The sequence below is a fragment of the Zosterops lateralis genome (genome assembly GCF_965231275.1).
Source record: "Zosterops lateralis genome assembly, chromosome: 1".
Lineage (NCBI taxonomy): Eukaryota > Metazoa > Chordata > Aves > Passeriformes > Zosteropidae > Zosterops > Zosterops lateralis.
Genome location: NC_139762.1, coordinates 139891632 through 139916508, shown reverse-complemented (window position 1 = coordinate 139916508; position 24877 = coordinate 139891632). Strand labels below are relative to the sequence as shown.

General features: G+C 39.6%; 2 protein-coding genes across 4 annotated transcripts in view; one reads left to right on the top strand and one right to left on the bottom strand.

Annotated features, from left to right (window-relative positions):
* TG (thyroglobulin) overlaps nt 1-24877 on the top strand; it is a gene marked incomplete at its 5' end in the record, with an annotated part of 158123 nt that overhangs the window by 86476 nt on the left and 46770 nt on the right. The window lies entirely within an intron of this gene.
* Nucleotides 215-23110, bottom strand: SLA (Src like adaptor). 3 transcript variants are annotated; one of them, XM_083857039.1, is made up of 9 exons: nt 22952-23110; nt 20306-20389; nt 17620-17713; nt 11561-11660; nt 8201-8287; nt 6716-6819; nt 4983-5114; nt 2910-3042; nt 215-2010 (listed from the first exon to the last, which is right to left on the bottom strand). In XM_083857039.1, exons 3-9 carry the CDS (start codon nt 17678-17680, stop codon nt 1791-1793), a joined length of 837 nt encoding a protein of 278 aa, XP_083713165.1. In that variant the 5' UTR covers nt 17681-17713; nt 20306-20389; nt 22952-23110; the 3' UTR covers nt 215-1790. The 3 variants fall into 3 exon arrangements, with proteins under 3 accessions (XP_083713165.1, XP_083713163.1, XP_083713164.1); XM_083857037.1 differs by lacking the exon at nt 20306-20389; XM_083857038.1 differs by lacking the exons at nt 20306-20389; nt 22952-23110 and adding an exon at nt 20263-20278.

The window sequence follows — 24877 nt, the reverse complement described above, 5'->3', positions numbered from 1 at the left end:
TCTGTGATTGTTGAACTGTCAATGTCAGAACATCTTATCCCCTTCTCACAGAGCGTGTCCGAGTGCTGCTAATTGTGTGGACTCTGGGATTCTTTTTTCACCTTCCATCCAATATACCTTCTGGCACTGGCATTGCAAGGCTGGGTGCTTGTACTAGTTGCACACCAGGTTTTCCATTTTCTAAAAGCAACACAAAATAACTACTTCATATTATTTTAATGAATAAATACAAGTCATGATATAGAAATCTGAAATGTTCCCCATGTACATTTCATGGATAAAATGCAGTCACCATAACATATTGATTATCAGTAACAGTAATTGGATTATACAAATGCCTAAAGTTCCTGAGTGCATTTTGCTTTTTGGAGTTCAATGTTTACCAGCCAAATTACATTCATCCTTTAAGTCCTGAAATACGTTTAAACAGGCTGTGAAATATTTTGATCTCTGAACCTTTCTTACTAGGGCAAATGACCTGATACAAGATCTAAAAAGAAGACAGGTTTGTCCTAAGAGACATTTAGATATTAAATATATAGAGAACATAGGTTGCAGCATTTTACACACTCAGACAAGAACGATTGCTTGGTTTAGAAAGCAATCACAAGCAGGTTCAAAGGAAAATGCTACTTGCTCCTTTATCACTTAGAAAACAGTACATGCCTGTAAAAAAATAAATGAAATTTCAGAAAACCCTCTAATCCTTAAGTGGTTTGATAGAAAGTATAATTACCTTATATTGACATATTATTGACATAACTCTCGTCAGGCAAGAAATTAGGAAAAATCTCTAACATCCACTGTTACTGATTTGTTCCTTTAGTTTAATTATTTTAAAAGCTGCTATTAATATAAATATTATACATAAATATGTGGCTGACTTCAGAAGTCGAAGTTAAAATATCTCCCTGTACACATAAAAGGTTTGCAAGCCAACCTTTGCAGTTAGGCACAATATCATCACATCTTACTTCTTAAATAAACACCCTTTTGTTTAATTAAACACCCCTTTGTTTAATTAAACCTTTTATCTGCTTTACTATGAGCAGCTGAGTTACATGTTTGGATATGCCTGAACTCCCATCTCAGGTATAAGCAGGACTCGCTTTTCTCGGTGAATTAAGCCTGTTCTTAATTTTGTGACTATTTTATGACACTGCAGACCACTGCCAGCAAGTGAATTAAATGTTACTTGTAAAGTCAATGATTTTGATTTTTTTCTCCTAAAAGATAAGTATGGAGTCACTATAATCAGGTGTTTCTTGGATGTTGGATGTTAGATACTTTCTTGGAATTATTGATGTCTCTCTGACCCATTCTCGATGACAATGGATAAGTCTATCTTGAGAAGAAAAACGCTCCTTTTTCAGTGTAGATAGGTTCTGTAAAGAAGGTTTTCAGCCTTGTGGAGAATATCAGAGTGACTTAATTTAAGTCCTTGAGCTGCAGTCAGTCCTTCCTTGTGCAGTCACATCTGTATAATCCTGGGCATCTCCCCTGCTGAAGAGTCACCTGCACCACTTGGCTTTTCTCTTAGAATCTGTCTCAGTTCACCCTGCTTGTGAACCAGTTCTGGTGCACTGAGGATGTTCCCATGCCATGGCTGAGATAGCACCCTTGAGAAGGTCTCTGGTTAATATTCAGAAGAGGAAATGCAGAAGCACTGTGGGCATTTGGTCACCAGCTTAGCTGATTGTATTTCTCAGCTGCAGGACAGCAGAACCACAGGATGCTCTGGTTTCTCTTCTAACTCGTCAGTTTGTGGCTTTTTTCTGTTTGTCTTACATTTAGTCCTCATAGTATGTGTGTGGCAAGGGAAGAGCACTCTTACGTTTGCTCCCTGTGTATATGAGAGATTGGGATTTCTTCTTTCTGGCACTTGCAAAAGAATCATTGTCATCCTCAGTTAGGGAGAGGTAGGAAGCGATGCTTTCCCTCAGGCCATAGCTGAGGCAAGAGTCATCCATTGCTGCCAGGGTACTTTTGGTATCTTCAGTCACCTCCAGCCTTTAAAAGAACAACATTTTGTTACCATTTCAGCTACTTGGACTGAGCCTCTTTGGGTAATATTAACAGTTGTTAAACCTAATAATGTTATTTTTGTTGTATAAAAACCATTTCTGCCTCATAAATCACCAAGCATTTGTGTCACTTAGCATTTCTCAAAAGAACAGTAATATATAAATATTTTTCACACTTGAAAAGGAAGTATCCTCTATATTCTCTTCTTAATCTGTAGGAAAAATGACCTCAATACTGCACAAAAATTTCTTGCTTTCATAAGCACATTAATGTTTTGTGAAGGAAGAGTAGTGGAGGGAAATTTACCCTTCAAAAGTAAAAGGTGCTTTTATTTCTGAGGGTGGTTGTTTCCCCAGCTCCTGAAACCTGACCTACTTTCTCTTGTGGCAGTTGTGATATTAGAAATCTTCTGAATTGGGCTGTGTGTCGAGAGAGACACAACAGGAAAAGTTTATTCTTGGACAATGTGCTGCTGCCTGGGTGTGTGAAAAAGGGGAGCCACTTCTGCCTGCCATGGCTCACCTGTGAGCTGCACATCAGTGGGGATGGATCAGCAGGGCTGGATGTCACTGGGCTCTGTGACCCACCTCTTCCTCCTGCCCCTTGCTGAAAGGACTCAGGAGTCCCAAAGGGGCTGAACACATAGGTAGCTGAATAGGAGAAATGATTGAATGCTGTCTATACTTTCTTTCAAAGTTAAACCTAGATTATCAGTCAGAGAGCTGGGCATTCAGTTTTCGTGGATGAGCTTAATGTCAAATTGTCCAAGCTTTCAGGAGAAGGAAATAAATAGCTATGTCTTGTCTTCTGTGTTGCAAGTACAAGTATATACACGGCTGGGAAACACCCCTGTTGTTTCTGGCAGCCTGTGTTGTGTGTGGTACCTGTGAATGTTTCTCCAGTTGAAATTTTTATTCCTCATCACCACAGGAGGGACTGGATTCATCACGGTGTTGTTGTTAGTGCATTGGGTGAGACAAGGTGTTGTAAGGACACAGCAGAGACCATCAGCAACTTCTGAACAGGAAAATGAATACACAGACAGTTAATCTTTGCTTACTGTTTTCTTTCCTTAGTGCATGTTCAAATAAACAGTTTTGGACTCAGCAGGAGCAGTCAAAAATTGTATGTTCTCAGCAAGAAAACAGTAACACAGGTTTAATTTTTTTCCTTTCCTTATACCTTTGTCTTTTAATTGTTCATTGGATATATTTCATACAGTGCATATGAGTAACTGAGACATAGAAAGACAAACTGACATGCTCAAAGACTAGAAGGAATTTTACGACAGAGCAGAAACACAAACCCAGTTTTTCTGAGCCCTCAGTGGGTTCTGCTTTGCTGCTTATTGTCTCAGCCATGCAAACAGTGTAAGAAAGATCAGACTAGATTTTGTGCATGCCTACTCTTCTGTGGAACATGACTGTGGAATTAATGGAAGTTCACATGTTACTTTCATCAATGTTTCTGTGCTCTACTTTCTTCTTGCTCCACTAGGAACATCTCAGATATTCTTCTGCCCAAGTAGAGAACATCATGGCTAAATGCTGCTGTTCTACAACTCTGAGTCTTATTTCAGGGTGAGAAATAAGATATCTTGTCATGGTGGGGGAAGGAGGAGACCTAAATGTAACTATGTCTCTCCTCTTACACCTATAACCCATGTAAAGGTGTTAATTGTTACAAGTTTTGGATTCTGCCCCAGCCCAGATTTTAGACTTCGATTGTTTCCTTCTTTCTAAATGGTGACAACTAGCTAACATGTAAATACATATATATCTGCTGTCCAAATTCTTCCTCCTCTCATTATATCATTGAACTTGAAAGTTTCATTTGCTTGTTTTGAATGTGAATGACTTTTCTCCTCAATTTATCAGTGTACTCTTTGCCCATCACACTTTTTCTTTTTCCTGTGAAATACTTAGGTATGGTAACTTCACGCTTTTAAAATTACAGAGTACCCATTGCCTGTTAAAGCACAGAACCTATTATTCTCTTGTAACTTTTAGGCAATTAGTTTTTTGCAATTTCCTTCCTCATTTTAGAATGCTCTGATTATGATGCATGGTAACTGCAGCCACTTAATTGTGTCATTTGTCAAGTTACCTTTCTGACACAGGCTAAATTGTCATAAATCTGGAACACTGTCTTTGAAAAAGGTGTCATGCATTGGACTGATATTAGTAACCGTGACAGCTGACTCTGCAATTGAGCTAACAGCTTGAGCCTCTTGATAAAAATACTGCTGATAAATTCCTGCCATATGCTTCTTCTAAAGTGATAGTGAAGATGCTTACATTTCTGAAAATTTTCTGCTACAGATAAGGTTGTGTGGTGTAGTGGCTCTTTATGGAAACATGAATAGAGAACCTGGTGTTGCATGCCTTGAAGTTATCTGCCTGCCTAAATGGCAAATAAATGAATGGCAGACATCTTCATGTTGGCAAATAGAGTCAGCCAGGAGTTGCAATCTGTCTCTGGAACCCACAACTATGGGTATATGGCTTCTGTACAGCTGAACACTTTTTTATGCTCACACTTTGAGTTTAGGTGTGCTCTGAGACGGGTTGGGCAGCCCTGACCTGTGCTGACTTCTAAACTGCATTTGGAAGTGCTCTAGGGAACCACTAGACCCTGGTGTTTGCCTCAAACAGCATTATTGACATGGCTGTACAATATCCTACATAATATCATACAAAACATCAATACAGACAGAACCCATCTGGCCTTATTTAGCTGAGTACTTGTATTAACTTCAGTTATACTGTTAAGGGCAGCATATTTTTATTTAGGATGAAAAATAAAATAAAATATATAAGCCTAAACTTTTCCCATTGCTTGTTCTGTGGCAGAATTTGCAAGTCTTGGACATAGGCAAAGCTTATTGTTTTGTACCTTTGATAGGTAGTTTTTACAGTTGCCAGTGGAAAATATTTTTTTTCTGCACTTTTTTTTACCTGAGTAGTGATTGACAAGGTCCTCAAGGCACTGGAAGGTTTGTCGTGGAGAGATGTAATACCAGTTATTGGGGAGGCGGAAGATCCTGTAATGCTTCACTTGCCTGTGCCTCACTGACAAGGAATATAATCCTGGGGAGAGACAAGAACTAATTACATCAAAGTAGAGCTGCAGTTCTGATTTGGTATCTGTAGCAGAATAGAGTATCTGTAAGATGTGGTGGCATGACTCAAAACATCTCAGAAGGAGCTGAAAAAACCTGAGTGGCAATGTTATATTTATACTCTATCTCTCTATCTATCTATCTATCTATCTATCTATCTATCTATCTATCTATCTAAATATATATACAGGATACAACATGACCTGAGATTTTGGTTGAGTTTAAATTTCTGGTGTGTTTTTTTCCTTTATTATTACTGGTATAGGATCTTTTGAAATGGCTTAAAGGAAATGGGCCTTTACAGAAGTTGTTTGCCTTCCACTGAATAGGGAGATCAGACTCACAGGCTGGTATTCTGATTTAGTCAGCTTTGGGTGATGTACTAGCTGAGACCTGATAATACAGCCATGGCAGGAAATGGCCACTTGGACTTTTCTGTTTCTTTGTTTAGAATTGTTCTGCAGCATTTATTGGCAAGGTCTGAATGCCAATCCTAAATTTCTTTGAATGTAGTGTAGATATTAAGAAAGTAATTGGCCTGTGGTATGCAAGAGGTCAGGACAGATGAGGTATTATTCCCTTTTAGCTGTAGTGTCATGATAGAATGTGTTCTGGTGCTTCAGAAAAGGAAGACAGCACATTGCACATGGGAGATTTGTTCAGCCTGGAGAAGAGCAGACTGAGGAGAGACTTATTGCTGTGTTCAGCTCCCTCACCAGGAGCAGCAGAGGGGCAGACATGGATCTCTTGTCTCAGGTGGCCAGTGGCAGGACCCAAGGGAATGGCCTGAAGTTGTGCCAGGGGAGGTTTAGGTTGGATAGGAGGAACAGGTTCTTCCCCCAGAGGGTGTTTAGGCACTGGAACAGGCTCCCCGGGGGAATTGTCACAGCACCAAGCCTGAAAGAGTTCAGGAAGGGTTTGGACAATGCTCTTAGGCACATAGTGGGATTCTTGGAGTGGTCCTGTGCAGGGCCAGGAGTTGGACTCAGTGATCCCTGTAGGTCCCTTCCAACTCAGGACATTATATGAATCTGTTTCTATGTCCCCAGTGAAGAGAATAAAAGTATAAAGTTGGTTCAGTAAAATTCCCATGTAGCAAAAGAAAGAAAATAAAATTGAAGGCCAGTCATTTTTAAAAAATAAATACAAGACCACTCTCCTTTATTTAGTAAACACACTTATCCACCACCCCCACTACTTGATGTTCATTTTACAACTTCTTGAATCAATCTTTTGTGAACCAAGGCAAAGCCATGACTTTTCCTTCATTGAAAGTCCCACTGCCTCATAAGGTTTGCATGCAACCAAAATAAATAATAGTGTTTAAACAACTGTGTCTTGTTTGTGCCCGTGGATGCCCGTGGAACTTTCCATGGCCACCAATAACCCTGTTTCCAGTAGGTGACTGGTAAAGGCTGGCACACTGCACTGGGTGCCTTTGCCTTCCCATTATATACCTTTTTCTGGTTTTGGACTGATCCATATGAAGCAGGACAAGGGAGTCAGTTAAAGAGCTGTAAAACTGTTAATGCCTGAGATCAAGAGGGAACAAAACCTGTATTGTCTCACCTTTCCTAGTTTCACTCTCTCTGATCATGAAGGAGCCAACCTTGGTGTTGGGCAGCTGTAGAAGTTCCTCTGCTTTTTCTCTTCCCAGCCCTTCAAATAACCAACTGTGAAGCAGGAAAAAACAAATTCTGAAAATTTGGACATCAGTGAAATAGTGAGCAGCATGTGGCTGTGAAAGTGCTGCACTAGCCAGGAAAAGTCACTGCAAAAACAACACTGTGGCTTTCTATGGTTATTCTCTCAACTATGTTCAGGCATATTTCCCCAGTTTATGGAGAAAATTTTGCAGGTTTTGAATTCCATTAACCTTTGTGAGGTTAAGAGAAGAATAATAACATTTGGACATATTAGGGAAAACAAAACTTTTTGAGCTGCTTTGATCTGTATTGCTGGGGACAGATTCCTGTGGTATATTGATGATATCTGTGGCATTAGTTAAATCTTTCTTTTTCATTTAAACCATTTTTGTTAACCCCGAATTGCATCATAAATAAACCCCAAATAAGCTACAATTATTTTGCTTCTTCTGGGGAACAGTCCAACCATTTAAGTTAATGGGCATTGTGGATAAGGGGGAATTAGTCCTACAAATTTTCACCATAACTTGGTGCACTGCCATGTTTTGCCACAGCCAGTGTCTCACCATGGATCTGGGCTTGCTCAGCTGTTCTAGAGTTACTGGCATCCAATTTTAAATTGAATTTAAATGAGCTGTTCTCATGTGTTTGATCCAGTCTGCTGTCATTGAAGTTTCGGACAGTAGCTTCCATTGCCCCACATCTGTGCCCTGCCTTTGGGAAAGCATCACTCTTTCAGGAGGATGTAAAAGCATGTTAAAATTTAAGCTCTTGCATAGTTCACAGTGACATTCACAGTTCATATCCTTAAAATTAAACAGGTATTAAAACATTTGCCAGAAAACCTTTAAGTGTGTGCTCTAATGGTGTTTTTTTTTTGTTTTTTTTTTTTTTTTTTTTTTTTTTTTTTTTTTTTTTTTTTTTTCTGAGTGGTATCCATGGCAACAAGAAATGTCTGAAATTTCCTTAGTTCTTCCAGTGAGAAAGTTTACATTCTTGAACGACTTATTAGCATTTCTATTTGTTCTTTTTGGCCTGTTTTCCATGAGCAAACCTGGCTAAGATTTTTACTCTATATAAATGTTAAAAATCCATTCTAAATAGGCTCTCTTCATCAATGTCTTTAGGGATCAGTCCATGCAATAGATGGATATTTAATACCTTATATGCATTTTGAGGTGGTTTTGGCTGTTTCCAGCATTTAAAAGGAGGATTTTCCTTTTCACTTAGTCTAGATTTATATGTGGATTTGAGGTTCTCAGTTTTCAGAAGATGTATTTTGGACTGTCAATAAATAAAATTTCTGTCTATCAAGTCACTATTGGCATTTTTTGGACTATGATTCAGTAATAAGAGGATAATATGTAAAAATGTGATGTTGAAAGGCTATGAAAAGGCATTTACTTACCCATGATAAACCTTTGCTACATATTTTCCTGGAATATAGTTTTCTCGACCTGTTGTAAGGGAATGGACTCTCCACCAGCCTCCTTCACTGTGTGAAAGCAAGAGAAGGGATATTTTTAGATGTATTTTCAGAGCTTCTCATCACTTAGAAGTTAATGAAGATATACAGATTAACCTGCAACTAATTCCTGAAACTGTATATTCAGAAAGGAACCCTGTTTGGCTTCATTTAGAGTAGTTCCATTTCTAAACCTACTTGAGAATTGAATTTGGACACAGAAATAAGCTGCATTTGTTCCATTTAAATGACGTAAGTAATAAAATATTTTTCTGTAGTCGAAAGAAGAAGGATAAATACTCAGTGGTTAAACCATGCTGTGCTCTGCCTTCCCACAGCTAGACTTGTACTGGTGTCCAAGATATTCAGTTTACAGCTGAGTGTGTTGTGTCTGGGCAGCCCTGTAACACCAGGGTAGAGGTTCCTGGGAAATGGAGCCTGTCTGCTCGGGAACAGGCTGTCAGTCCAACAGAACCTGCTTTGTGGTTTGCTCTTTTCCTTGTCTTCCACGAGTTGCAGACCAGACTCCAATAAAATAGACCTTGTAGCTGAAGGAGGCCTTCAGCAAAATAGACCTTGCAGATGTATTTATTTTCCCCAATATATCTTAAGTTATTGCTGAATTCTGGCTTTGACTCTTGAATGCCTTCAGAAATGCAGGATACCAGGAATATTCACAGGGATGCTGCAGAGCTTTAGTCATAGTGAGAGGATGCTGATGTCTGATGGGTTCTCTGCACCTTTGCTTAGAGAGTTTGAATCCAAATAACTGTGTCTTGTGTTTGAATGCTGCTTTTGTGGATGTTCATATAAATGCTCCCAAAATAACATCTAGATTGCAGGTCAGAGTCTCAGTGCATGTTACAATAGCTGTGTTGAAATCACTTAGGTTAATGGTCCAGAATGTCTGTGCTGAGGGAAAAAGTATCTACTGCTCAGAGTTGGAAATTTCAGGGCCCCAAAAATTTTGGGTTTGGTTTTCCAGATGAAATTAATTTATCTCTAAGAATTTTAAGTTATTTTGGTCCTTTTTTTTTCCCAAAAATTCTTCTAGACAGATCCAAGAATTGCAATAAGAAAAAAAAATAATTGAGAGATTTGTCATCTCTCTCCCTCCAAATTTTTATATTACTAAACCTGAAAAATCCCTCTGATGAATAGAAATCCCAAAGCAGTACATCTCTCCTGGGGCAGGAGCTACAGAAATTATGTCAATTGGGGTGAATCTTGGAGGACATTTGGTTTCACTAGTGCCAGCCAAATGCAGTTCATCTGGTAATGACAGGTGCCTGACCAGTGTGGAGAGTGAGAAACTGTTCCAGTGGTTCTGCCAATGCAGAGCAGTCACAAATATCTGTGAGGAGTTGCATTTCCTGTGGAGGTTCCATATGTCCTGTTCCTGGCAGGATTGGTGGGGCTGATTGCCACCATGCATCATTACTTTGGTAAAAGGCTGAAAAGCTGCTGTTGTAAAAGCAGCACATGCTGCTGCTTATGCTGACTCCTCTGTGGTGACTTGTGCTCTGGTCATGCAGTGCTACTCTTCTTTTTTGCTGTATTTTACTTCTTTGAATGATTTTGGGAAAAGAGTTACAGCTTATGAGCAGGAAGAGGCTGCAGGCAAACAATTCTTACTGATATCAGCACATAACCCAATAGGGGAGAACAGGTCCTTCACCAGGACACTGTGGTTTGCATAGAGCCTTGGACTGTCTTGTCTTCTGTGAACAAGCTCATGATTCAAAATAGGAAGAGGAAAGTTCCCATCAAGGCTTGCTTTGGATCTAATTTATCCACCAGGAGAAGCCCTTGATCACTGCACAGCAGACAAACATGTCAAAAACTTCTGCTGCTAAAGTCTATTCTTTTAGAAGTTGTTCCTGCAGTAGATTATAATTAGCAGCATGTGTATACATATAATATGCCACACGTATAATTCCCATTGACATGGGCATAGGCAGTCCTGAGGTGCTGTGAGGGCCTGTGGCTGATGAAATCTGAGAGCGAGGCTTTAAGCTGGAATTTCCAAGCTAAAGCAGTTGTACTCTGTCACGTATGTTCTGCAAACTGCAGCAAGGTTTATATTGCTAGAAGCTAGCAGAAAAGAATCCCCCTGGTTTAGAGAAGTTCTCCTTCAGCAGATAATTTATCTGGTGGTATTGTCTGAGTCTTGAGACCCTTAGGTTCAGGGAGGCAGAGAAAGCACTGTGTCAGCACAACCCTTTGGTCTGGGTCAGACCAAAGATCCACTAAAGCCTGTATCTTGTGACTGACAGAGGCCACTGCAGGTCATGATGGCCTGGAAAAGAGTCTGAAAATTCATCAGTCATCTGTGATGCTTCTCTTGAGTACTTCTCTCCTCCAGCCATTTGACTATCTGGTTGAGAATTTTTAAAAATTATTTTAGAAGTCCACAAAGGGTTCCTCTGCTATGAATGTGTCTGGTCTCCCATTGAATCCATCTGCTCCACCAGCTGCAAAAATGAAATCTTTCATTTCACTTCGAGCAGTGCAAATAGTGGCTGTGGGGCCGAGTAACTTCCAGGAGGTCACTGTGTGCTGACACAAGCTGTGCCCAGAAGAACATCAGGGCTGCTGGCTTCCATTTTTCTGTACATTTCTCATTCTTGTGTCAGGAAATATTGCACAATGGTTAAGGTCAGTCTGAACTGGTGCTCTTAAGCCTGCTTACTTCTGGGGCTCTTAAATTTTTTGAGTGGAATTGGCTGAGAAATCTGTCTTTTTTTCCTCAATAAGAAAATTCAGAATCGATTTAAAGTAAAAAAAGAAATACCCCCCCCCCCCCCAACACATACACACTTTTTTTTTTAAACATTTGTGTTAAATAGGGATGAAATTCTAAGACTTAATAATAATGGAGTTGTTAGATCAAAAAGGGTGAGAGGGAAAATGACAGACACACTTGACATAAAGAAATTCAGAATGATTTTTCTTTTCTATATGATTCAAACTATTTTGGCTCTTACTCTGTTTTCCATTACATTTGGGGAATACTTTCTCACAGTAATTTTTCAAAGCAGAATTGTTTTGAGTCTTATTTTAGAATAGAGTCTGAATCCATCTGTCTGAGAAACCTAAGAGAAATCTATGGATCAAAGGACAATCCACAATCCCAAATCTTTAAACTGCATGGAAATTTACACTATGGCTAAGAATCCCTCCCTGAATATTCTGAACTCAATTCATTTTGGTGAACTGCATCCAGTTTGAGCCAAGTGCATAAAACAGAGCTTTGCCTCAGTTATAACAAAACTTAATTTAGAAATAAATTGATCAACTTACTCTGATAGCACACGTAGTTTTTCCCCTACATGAAATATAGGTTGGCTTATGTCTGCTGAAGGATAGTCGTAGAGAACAGCAAGGAAGTCACTCTCCTGACCTGTGAAAGAAGAAAGAAAAGGTCACTTCAAGCAAAGGTAGAGCTCTGAGACAAAAATATATTTTTCATTAAGTATGATAGATTTTATGTAGTAGGTCAAATGGGAAAAAAAAAATCTCTGAAATGTCACTTAATAAACATAAGGAGCTAAAGAAGAAACCTATAGATTTGTAAGAGGACTGTGAAGATACTAGAAATTAAAAATGTCATGATTAATTGTAAGCAACTAAATTTAGACCACTTTTTCTAGCAATTACCATATTTAAAGGACATACTCAGTTTGAAACGAAAAAAAAAATTAGTAATTGCTTATAGTTTGAGGAAGTAACCCAGTTTAATTAATGCCACTGTCTCTAATTGCCTCCAGCTACAGTTTTGTAGCATTATATTTAAGAAAAGAAAGGTGCATGTTGAATTGTTTTATAATTTTACACCATTGATACTTTTCAGTGGTATGAAATTAGTTTAGATCAAGGTCAATGAGAGTGTGGCCATTATTGCCCATTTCTACCACTTTCTAAAGGAGCTTGGTGATCAGCCACTGCACTTTGCTCTCACCATTGCATGGAGACTGTACCAGAGCTTCAGTGGGAGAAAACAGGCACAGGGGTGTTTAAGCTGAAACCATTGTACAGTGGCAGTTTGCAGAGCTGAGATCAGCAAAGAGATGAGAACACCTTTTACATCATCTGAGGTGAATCTGGGACTTACACCCTGTGTGGGACATGCTGAGTCTTCTTTGTTTCTGAAGGATGGGGCACTTTACACAAGACTGGGACTACCAAATATGAAATGTTCTCATCCTGCTGGAATCTGTGGTGCCCAGTAAATGCTGACAACTGGGAGATTCAGAAATGTGCCATGCTGGGTGTTTTGATCTCTTTGCCGCAAGTCCTGGCAAAAGGGGTTGTGCCGTACACTGCCTGTGTTTCTCCTGGAAGAAGTTCCTTCCCTCTGCACATCTCAGTACCCTCCACAATCTCACAGGGAGACAGAGCTTCCCTCTGCCCCCACCAGGATCAGCACCCTGATCCTTAGGAACACCATCTAGCACTACATTTGCAGAGGGTTTTTGATCTCCGTACTTCCCATTCTGTGCAGCTCAACATGTGCAAAAATGGGTGTGAATTCAGGGTAGGAAAGAAAGAAAGAAATTAGATAGAGAGCCATAAATACATCTGTATCTTGATATTTTTTTTCTCATTTAATATAGATTTGTTGCCAACTTCTCTTTAAGGAAGACAGCTTTTGAGAGAAACATAGGTGCAACACCCTGAATTAATGCTCTGTGGTTTTAGCTATGTGTCTCAAGGCCTTAGAAACAACTCAGGTAACGGTAAAAAGCTGAAAGAAACACAAAGGAAAGGAATGTAACAGGTTGCCCAGAGAAGCTGTGGTTGCCCCATCCCTGGAAGTGTTCAAGACCAGGTTGGATGGGGTCTGAGCAACTTGATCTAGTGGATAGAATCCCTGCCCATGGCAGTGAGAATTGTATTAGATGATCTTTAGATCCCTTCAAACCTAAACCATTTTATGATTATTTTGAGAATGTTTAATATTGGTATTGCCAATATGGATTTTCTTAGTTGATTAGTGTGACTGAATTAAACAGGACTAGTCCAGTAGAGCCAGCCACTGTGATTAATCTAATATAACTTATTATACACTTAGTTCAAGCCTACTGAAGAAAATCTGTGCTAAGCCTTTGGTAGCTTCCTTGTTCTGCACAGAAAATCTAGTGGCACCTTCCTGTCTATGAAGCTACTTAGTACCTGAGGCTAATAACACCTAAGCATTGGCAATGAGTCTTTTTTGACAAACAAAATCTTTTTTGAGGACTACTAGAAGAAAAACAGGCCCGAAGGTGCATTTTAAAAATAGCAAAATGAGGATAAAGTGCCATCACTTAATTTCTTGTTTCAGGTTATAAAACATCTTGTAATACTACATTGAATAGAGTTGTTCTTATCTTAAGGACCATGCCTTTAGCAATGCTCTTTTTTTTTTTTTTTTTAATGTTGTTTATTTATAAATATTTTGCTTCCATAGTAAAAGAGTGGGAAACAAAGCTTTTCTGCTCTCCTTCCTTGTGCACTTGTCATTTGCATTTCATTATGGTGACTTTACTCTAGCAGGACCTGTATTACTTTGCTTACACTTTCATATTTATATTCATCTTTGTTTCAATTTTGCATGGGTATTTTTAGTTCTGAAAAGGAAGGAATATATCAGAGTTTTATCTTCCACGTCCATGCAAATGTTTCCTCTTAAACTGCATACAGTTATATTACAGTGTAAGGGAAGGAGTCAACCCCCTCCTTCTTCACTTCATTTTGATTGGTGTTTGAGTCAAACCTCACTGGGTTTTTTGGTCATGCAAAATACCCCACCACACTGTACAGCATTTCACAGAACCCATGCCAGGTCCTTACAAACACAAAAGCCTGGAAACAGGAACTAAACAAATTACACACTTTCTCCACGCCTAAATTTCACAGTGATCTAATAGATTTGATCTTATGAGCTCCCCACACTTTCAAGACATAAAAGAAAAAAGATTTGCCTGAGTTTATCTAAAACAACCTTTCCTCCACAGTGCAAGTGTAGGTCACATCTGAAATGGAACAACTCAAAAGTTAGAGTGGAAAGATCGAAGCACAGTCATTTCCACTGCATCAGGTGTTAAATCTGAGTGGGTTTTTTAGGAGTAGGAAATTAGTGTGAAATGCATGCTAATTTTAGATGTCCTCACACCCTCATGTCTTGCAAAGTGTGAGACTGAATATTGTATCCTTCAAATTGTTCATTAGGAATGGACTATGAAGCCTTATTAGAGAGCAGGAAGAGGATAAGCAGAGCATCCAGATCCAGCTCATCACCCTCAAAAATCTGCTGTGCTGTGCACTGACGTGGTCCCTGTCTGGAGCATCTCCATGCACCATCCAGATCTACTGACCAGCAGAAATATTATGATTTATGGCATGGGGTGCACCAGAGAGGTGTAGGAGGGCACTCGTGTATCTGGGAAACTGTGCAGCATCACAAGGTGTGGCTGCAGAGTCACACTTTGGCACCCAAGCTAGATCTAAACGAGTCAGCTTGGGAACTAAGAGCTGTGCAGGTGCAGCCGAAAAGGATTAACCCTTGATTCAGGCTCCCAAATGAGGACAGAGAGGGGCTCACAACCCTTGACGACCCCTTGCTGCTCTGCTTACTCTGTCATCAGTCCCTGGGTTGTGCCAGGGGTGCCTATACAGTGTGGAGGCAGATGGGGTGCAGTTATCTCTGGGATCCAAATGCCTCTGTGGGAAATGCAGCCTACACACTGTTCCCTTTCTCAGGACCAAGACTGCCACACTGGTGGTGAGAAAAGCACAAGTTTTTGCTTTCAGTGCAAATTTCAGGCAGCTCAAGAGACTCATAGGGGTCTGATGAATACTGCAGATAAAATCTGCAGACGGCAGTTATATATTTTCCTTCACCTTTTTGTTGTTTTGTTGTTTTCTTCTCCTCTTTCCTTTCATTCTTTCCCTTCTGTTTCAGTCTTTCATTTTATCGTCTCACTGAAATGAGCCAGTGTCAAACCTACTTCTCCTAATAACTATTTCAACTATTGAAAGTCCATGGATTGGATCCTCCACCTCAGTTAAATCAAGTCTGTTCCTGGCCAGGTGGAAATTTGTGGTTTGTGATGTGATTTGGAGTTTGATCTTCTCAGGAAGGCAAACAGATACAAACTCACTGGATGAACCCCAGCACACACTTGGGTACCAGGTTCATTTTTAGAAGTCTTTTTTCATTGGATTTGGATGACAGTGCTGATGTTTATATTTCCAACTTTCATTAGCAACATCTAAGCAATTATGAAAGATGCTGGTCTGACCCAGACTAAGAGGTGGATGGATCCAAGGAGCTATTCAGGCTGATAAATCCTAGAATCATAGGATAGTTTGAGTTGGAAGGGACTTTTATGTTCATGTAGTCCAACCCTCTGAAATGACTGGGGACACCTTCAATTGGATCAAGTTGCTCAGAGCCCCAACCACCCTGACCTTGAAAGTTCCAAGACATGGAACATCTACCACCTCTCTGGGCAACCTGGTCTAATGTAGCACCACCCCCATTGTAAAAAATTTCTCCCTCATATCTAATCTAAATCTACCCTATCTTAGCTTAAAACCATTATCTTTTCTTGTATCACAACAAGCCCTGCTAAAAGTCCATCCCCATCTTTCTTATAAGCCCTCTTTAAGTATTGAGGACTGCAATAAAGTCTCCCTGGAGCCTTCTCTTCTCCAGGCTGAATAACCCCAGCTCTCTCAACCTTTTCTCATAGGAGAGGTGTTCCATCACTGATCATTTTTGTGACAACCCCTCTGCCTTTGGATGATTAAATGTGGGTATCTGGTGCAATTTCAGCTGTAAGTGTGTCTGAAACATTCCTACAGCCTTGGCAGGTGCCACTGTAACTACAGGAGATTTTTTCTCACCCCAGGTGGTGGCAGGAGGTCAGGTAGGACTAACAACATCCCTTTTTAGATGTGCTAGATGTGTAGGCGAGTTCAAGTAGATTGAGTCTTGAATTCCTAAATAGATTTTTCCCCTTGTATCTATTTCTAAATAGATATTTTCCCACTGTGCTATCAATGTTTGCAGAGTTATCTTTTAGGAGTATGTTCTATTTCCATTACAGAAAGGGTTGCAGTTGTTTTTAGCCCTGCTAAATCCTGAATTTTAGCACGTGCAAGACTAGTACAAGCTTGGTGACAGCCATCAGCAAGGTCCTACTTTGAGTAAGTGCATGTCTCTGGTGTTTACATGTGGTATTTATGTCAGGAGTGGTTGGGAATATCAGCATAAGGCACTCTTCTTCACAAAAAAAAAAAAAAAAAAAAAAAAAAAAAAAAAAAGTAATATGCTGAGTAGTGGTTGGTCTCTGCTATGTTAGGACCTAGGGCTGCAAGGCTGCCCATCTCAGGGAATTCCTAACCATACCAAGAGCAGGGCTGGGTTTCCTTGCAGCAAAAATGGAACCAGGCTGATTCCCTACCAGTATAATTATGAGCAGCCCAATTGGAAAAATATTTAATGGAAAAACCCCAAAATTTTTTTAAAAAAACAACCCACCAAACAAACAAACAAACACAACAAAAAAAAATTACTTAAAAAAATCTCATCCTGAACCAAAAGGAAAAAAAAAAACAAAACTTCTTTCTCCTGTTCACCTTTAGGGAGTGATTTATTCCAGATCTTGTGCCAGCTGCCTGTATTAGAGCACCTTGGGGGCTGAGGCTCTGCTGGTTCTCCACCCACCCACTCACAGTTTGTAGTAGCTGATCACCAAATCCCTCTTCCTTTCCCCCTCCAGTGCATGACCTCTACCAGCCTACAGAGGTGGCAGGGAGGGATTTGCAGCCTGATTTATTCATGTGTGGATGAAGAGGGCAGATGTGTTGTACTCTTCTTTGGCAGCTTGCCCTGTGAAACTTGTATTCCTCTATAGCCTTTATGGATAAATCTGGTGACAGGCTGGCTGTGTGCTACTGTTAATGCAATTATCTGACAGTGGATGGACATGAGGTTCAATGCAATAAATCATTAAAACTTTTAACCTCAAGTGAAAGAACCCCAAATTTCAAGAATAAATTTGTATAAAATATCACATGCAATTATGTCAAAACACAGGTTTATGAAGCAGCATTTCAGTGCTTTCTGATTTGGAAGGAACGTCTTTCAAGGAGCACCAGCAAATAATATGTTTAACATTCGGGGTTTTTAATTAAAATGCTTCTTGGAAAACGAGCGAAAACGTAGCTAAATATAAGCACAGTCTGGTGGGTGCCCTCCTTCTCCCACAGCAGCCATGAGCTTGTCAGGAGGGTGAGGAAAGACACATGGCTGAGTCTATCATATATCATTAACATCTTTTTCTCTAGAAAGGAATGAAATGAGTGCTTACCCGTTTGGCTGGGCACGTTGGTTTCCTCAGATGCTCTTGGAGTTTTCACAGTATTTCCCATTGTGCTTGCTAATTCTGTCCAAGCCCTTCGCAACTAAATCAAAGCAGACACTGAAATTTACCATCACAGTAACACCTGCTGTGCTAACAGATGAGAAATGACCTAGTTTGGGTGTCTCCAATTTCATACAGTTTTGCTTTTGAGAACTCTGGTGTCAAATTCATGCAAGAGTTTTACATACTTGCTAAACTCTCACTGCTGTTGGGCTTTTATCAGGGGAATAGCAGAAAACCACAGCTAGGGAAGTTGCTCAGAAGAACATGATGTAGTAAAAGTTTCCATTACCAGTACCTCAGCACAATAGGAAGTAACAACAGAGCTGTGCACATATGGGCATTTCATATAAAAAAAATTTTTTTCAGCATTTGGAGTTCTGAGGCTACAAAGGATCTAAATAGACCAATGTCCCTGGTTTTCAGCACTCTGTGTATGTTGATTTACTACTGAACACAAAGAACACAGCTTGGTTTGGGCTTTTTTCTGATGCAATTCTGCCTTCAGCATATGTGGGCAATTTTTTTGTTTAAGTAACACCTTGCTCAAAAAATGTTTCATCTTAAACCTCCTGCATAAAGCCAGCAGTGCAAATTCTTCACATACCTTAAAAAATTTTGGTGGATGCACAAGAAACAGTATCAGAAAATTGTGGAACTAAATACTGTGAGAGGAGCAGTTCCTTCTCATAGCTTTGCTGCAGCCATTCTAATTCTCTCTGACAGAGGGATAAATATTTTGAATGTGTAAGGTATCATCCTATGGTATCTATTCAGAGGCAGAAGAGAAAAAGCTATATTTATTTAAAAACTCTACATTAAAGCAAAATAACACCACCAGCTGATGATAATTATTTTTTTAAAACTATTTTTCTGACTGTTGCCCTGTGAAAATGATAACAGGAGCTCTAGCAGCATTGTGTGAGTATTCTGCACCTTGTGGCCTTTTCTAGCTTAAATATTTCAATGATGATTACTGACTTTGGTGTGCTGCTCTTCACTTACACAGGCTAGAGCCTAGTGAAGGTCAGGTGGAAAAATGTTCAACTTGACAAGTAGAACCTCTGACGTCAGCAAGACTTTATTGCTAATTGTCTTTTGGAATAAGATTGGCAGAATTTTCAGTATGTTGATTAATACCAGAAATTTTTAACATCTTACAGACAGTTTAGGAAGACATCCTACAGAATAAAATGCCATTTTAAGGAACAAAAAATAATCCCTTATCAAATGCAAGGAGCTCAGTGCTAGAACAGATGGTAGTGCACAGTTTGACTCCACCTCATCTGCTTTCCAAGCTTCTTAGTGCTGTTTCCAAAGACTCTTTGCTAAAATTCTCTATTTCACTGCCCAAATAGCACATTACCCCTTCATTTTATGCACTCAGAACTGGCTTGTGGCACATCTGGAGGGTGCAGCTGTGTCAGTGTCTTTCTGACAAGAATCTGAAACCTACTTTCCCAAGAACAAAAAGGTGTTGCCAGATAGGAGAAGTCTAGAAGCTGAATAAAACAGCACTGTTAAATTCAAATAAACTAATTGGGTATTCATATTTTAAAACAAGGTCTCTTGATAGAAAGCAAAAAAAAAAAAAAAAAAAAAAAAAAAAAAAAAAAAAAAAAAATCCTTCTCTATGTAAATGTACCTAAATTTCTAAACCTGAAGCTAGAATTCAGTTTATCAGGCAATGTCTGCTTTCAAGATCATAATTTTCTGATCTAATTATGAGTATTTTTCTGCAAGACCCAATTTTAATTTCTTGAACATTTTTCTTACTTGTATCCCATAAAGAACAAGAGGTAAACCCATAGGAGTAGTTCAGCCAGTATTTTGGCTACAGATATTATAGATATGTATGGCTCATCTTCATATTAGCCAGAAAAAATTCCTGAGCACAGCAATGGAGAGCTCAACAGGGTTGAAAATGCCAGCCAGGAAAGTGAGATAAATACCTGGACTGATAACCTCTGCTGAGCTCTGTTCTCTGGTAGATGCATTTTTGCAGTAATTTAAAAGGGAAGCTCAAATCTTGCTCAGTGTATAGAATCTAAGCCTGCAGTTACCAAAAATGTGCAATTCCAGATAGATGGCAAGAATAACAGCATGAACACCTTATGTCCATCTGTAATTTTGACACGTGCAATTGATACTTAGTTGAGAATTGCTTGAATTTTGTGTCCCAAAAGTCTGAAAAGAAAGTAAAAATAAGAGTTCTACCTCTAAGTGCCATTTAATGCTGGGTTTTGTTATTTGAAGGCCAAGAGAGCAAGTCTTCCTACAAGTGTCAGGCTTGTGACTAGTGGCCTTTTTCCTACACCTAATTTCAGGTGTGCCCGAGTCTCTTTGGAAAATGATACGTAGTATTTGTGCATGGTGGAAAATTTTACCTCGAGCTTTCAATCTTTCTAAAAATACGGCACATTTCATCAAGGCACTTACATTTTTATAGATGGTGTTTAAGGATCTAAACTCCAAATGCTGCTTTAGAAATACCTTAAGTGTTTCTGTAGGGTTGCTTATGCGTCGCTTGCAATTAAACCACAGTCAAGTCCAGAGGGATAAAATACTGGACAACAGGCAAGTTCCTACTTTGTATTTTTGCAGAGCACAGCCTGGTTCCCTTCTGCCATACCAGGAATTGTTGTTCTCAAAGGACCTCTGGAGTCATCAGGGCACAATGTGCAGCTCCGTGCTGTGGCCTCAGATGTGGAAGAACCTGACTTGTGGAAAATGCAAACGTTATAAAATATTTTCAGTACAGTGACATCTTGGGCTTTATTGTCAGTAACGTGGCAATTTGCTGCTTCTCATTGCATTTTCCATGCTCTTTTACTGTCAATACCACTGGCAGCACAAAGTTGTGGAAGGGACACAGAGTTCAGGATGCTCTGCAGATTCACAGCAAAAGTGCTCAGTAAAAATAAAAAAATGGAAAGCTCGGCCCCTTGCTGTTAATTCACTTAACCAAAGTGACGAAAAGGAAAATGAGGACATCAGACTAGCTTTTACTACTAAGGCCACCTGTCATTGTGCACAGGGGCAGAGTAAAAGTTCCTATAGTCCAGTCAAAGGTGCTGGAGTGAATGTTCTGAGGCTGACTCCACCTTCAGAGTTTGAAAATGGGACATTGAAGTTTTGTTTTGTTTGAAATAGAGCAGGCAAAAATTGTTTCTACTTGTTTGCTGGCAACGGCATATCACTGTTTCTAGAGTAAGAATGTACAAATTAGTCATATTTCTAAAACAATGGTGTGCTTTACTCTGGAGTGATAGAACTTGATGGCTTAAATGGCTTGTGCTTGTGTTGAGTTATTGTCAGCACAATACAAATCCATTCCATCGCCGTATGACAAATTCCTGTGTGTTTTTCTGAAATTTTGAGACACTCCGCAAAACTAGACTTACTGGAAGCTTTAAAGATCTCATGAACCAATTTTTTTGTTGAAATCAATAGAAGAACAGTACCAGTTTTATAGATTATAATCTTCTGAAATAGCAAATTCACTGCAGGCGCTGCATCTCACTTGACGTTATTGAATCATAGAATAATTTGGGTTGGAAGGGACATTTAAAGGCCACTTAGTCCAACCCTCCCTGCATGGACAGGGACATTTGCAATGAGATCAGGCTCCTCAGAGCCCTGTCCCACCTGCCTTTGAATGCTTACAAGGATGAGACATGTAATACTGGGCAACCTGTGTTTAACCCGCCCTCATTGTGAAAACTTTGTTCCTTATATCTAAACTTCATGACAGAATTGGGATACTAGTAGAAGAGCCATCCATCCATCACAGAAGCAGATAACTATGCCAGATCCAAAGAAAATAATTCACTGAGGATGATGTAGGAATAGCTAGAGAGAAATGGTACACTCTGAACTCACTGTGTCTTATTTACCCCAAAAAGTGTGGAGTTCAGCTGCTGTTCAGTTCAGAGGAACTCCTGAGAACCAAAATCTACCTGCAGCTCTCCTGCTCACCAGCCACCTCCTCAGGCTTGCATGGAAATTTGGTTTTAACTGTTAAGATCACATTTGCAGTGGTCCAAGCATTGGTCTTCCCTCCTCTTCACTTTCCCCTTGTGCACACAGTGTCCAAGGAAAGGTGATCACACTATCAGTTGCAAACACAGCTATTAGGGCTTAGGGATCTTTGCTGCCAAAAGGAACACGAGGAAACATCCACAGTCCCAGTCCTGCTTTGTGCTCTATTTATCAGAACTCTCAACAGATAAGAATTTTTCACCTGTCAAGACTAGAATCCCACTGACCTACATGGTGTGACCCCCCCCAAAACCTGTGGTACAATTTTCCCCTTCCGTCCCTGTGTGCCGCACATATAGCAATAACTTCCTCTTGCAGAATTTGTTCTCTGAGAAAACATGCTTCTGCAACAGTTAAACAGCATGGAACATGAGAAATTCTGCTACTTGGTGAGAACTTTTTCAAAGTTTTATTTAATATGATTGAGAATCAGTTAATATGAAGAAATGAAAGTAGTAAGAGGAATAAAAAAGCAAGTTAAGCACATGAATAAAGCCCCCCTACAAGGAATACTGTGGACTAGTAAAATTAGAACATTTATCATTCCTGAGATGCTATATCGTATTTTATTTTTGTTTCCTGATATTCACATCTATATTGCCAAGGTCTTACAATTTAATTCTCAATAAAGTTCACAGGTAATGTCTGAATCTCATTTAGCTTGAAAATGAAAGCACTGGCATCCTGTTATTTCTCTTGTGGAGAAAGAAAAAGCAAAACAATTCAGATTTCAGAAACAGTATATTATTTTGGCGAATTTCCCTTAATTTATCATTAATCAAAATGAACATCTTTTCAGCTTTGAGGTAGTTGAACCTTTGCACTTAGAAAGAATAACACAATACTCTCATCAAAGTAATTCATAGACACATGCAAAAATGAAACAACACAGAAATACCACACTATCCACACTTCTAACACTTTGAATAAAAAGCCCACTAATCTGTGGGCTCATATTTTGGTTACAGTGAAATGCAGTTTGTTTTAGCATAAGGTCCTAAGCATCTATCTTACTCTTAGGTTTCAGCAGAAATATTCCTTGTCCTGTCTGTCTTTAGTACCACTCCTTATGAAAAAGATCAAGGCAGGCTCTTCTATTTCTGCCCTTGGTGGTACTTGTAATCCACGGTCTGAATACTGCCATTGTTAATGAAACAGAATACCCTCGTATATAAATAAAATTGCAACATTTGGTCTCGTACGCAGATAATGCAAAATATATCACAGCAGTGATTACCTTTAAATGCTAGGCATGGCATTCCAGGTTGCAGTAATTCTGAAAAAAGCCGTAGTCATAGTACTGCTCTCATGCTGCCAGCAAGGTTTAGCTGATCAAGTCGAGGAGCAGCCGGGCGAATGAGTGTGTTGTGAAGTTCACGCTGTCATGTAGAGCAGCATTTGCCAAACAGGCCACATACTTCCTCTCTGAGAAATAAGGAAGGCTCAAAGGGTTTGCAACAGATGAGGTTCCTGTTGCAAGTCACTACTGAGGGAACATTTTATCTATGGGCTGAGAAAAACAGGGAGGTTTTCAATGTATTGCATCAGGGCTGGTTTCAGCAGATATAAAAAATGAGGGAAATAACCCAGGTTACGTTACTTACACAAAAAAGGTTTATTTTTTTTTCTTCTTCCAAATTTATTTATCCAGTGATGCACATTCCCCAACTGTTTTCTTTTATGCATTTTTGCTATTTTTCTTCTGACAGACAGGAAGAGGCACAGAACATTTTTTTCTCTCTTATTGAGTCTGAATAGGAATGCAGCCTTTGCTTTACGCTTCACTCTATATCCCAAAATATCTCTGTCTGCAGATAATTGAGGCTTAAGATCAGCAATGAGGAAATATGGATTGAAAGCCAGTCTGTGAAGCCCATTTTCATATTTGTTGTAAAAAGTGCAGAAGCCTCAGGACCTTCCTCATCTCAGTGGCTGAGATGGAGGAACCAAGATACTGGCCTATTAAATAACCTGACTAAAGGCACTGAAGAATATTGTGCTGTGTATATAAATATAGAAGTCAAAAGGCTTTATAAAGGTTTGTCCTTTCCTTTTATAATCAAGATGGGATCTGAAAAACTCATATCCCTAATGCAGAATAGGAAAATAAAATAAAAAAAATACCTTGACAAGCCCAAAGAAAACAAAATAACCCAACAAGCCCAAGCAGATTTCCTACTTCACACCAGAGTAGCTCCAAGTAGATGCTTATGTAGGAGCTGTTGTGTAACTGTTATTGAAACCAGGAAACACTGATCAAATCCCCAAAGCTGTGCCAAAATTGGTAATTTGGTAATTTCAGGAAAATGTTCTTTCTCCTTGATGGGCTGTGCCATCAGATCTCAGTTTGAAGGGACAGGAAAGCACTAGGGAGCTTGATAAGATAATCAGTCTATAGCACACCTCCATAGTTACCCTGGCCAGTTATATTTTGATTATTTAGGACCTTCTTGCCTTCTTCAAATCACAAGGATGTGACATGCATATCCATTAATGGCATTCACTGAATTGATGAACAGTGGCTCTGGAATTACTCAAATATCATGGGTTAGGGGATGTCTGCACGTGGGAATAGGCAGAGGCAGAGCCTTTTCCCAATCCTTCTCCCCACACTCAGCCTTAGGCTGCCTCTGATGGTCTTTGTGCCTTTACAAGAAGTAAGGTTACATCCTAAGATGCACTTGGGGATGGGACAGGTCTCAAACTGAGCAGGAGAGGTTGGTCACACTTAAGGAGAGGTTGGACTTGCTTGATAGAACATGGTCTGCTGGAAACACAGTAAATCTCAGACAATTTGTACTGTGCTTGTAGAGGAACAGATGAGTTCGCAGTGGAGGGTGGTAGATAGAATTCTCCATTTCCATGTCACTTCTGCCTGTTGCTGGTGGTTGTCTGTCTTTTGCAATGATGAGAGCTGATTAACCTTTTTGGTGTATTTAGCTAATACCTTGTTTCAAACAGGATAATTGATAAGGTAATGTTTACATCTAAATGGAAGAAAGTGCTTGTATGAATTAAGTGGGGCTTTTTTATGTCATCTTAGAAATATTCATATCCTGTTATTCAGGTCACTAACCTGACACAGGCACTCTGTGAGTCACTGTGAGAGGAACATTGTCCTTGCAGGGCTGCCTCTGTCAGGAAAGAGGGGTTTGCAAAGGCT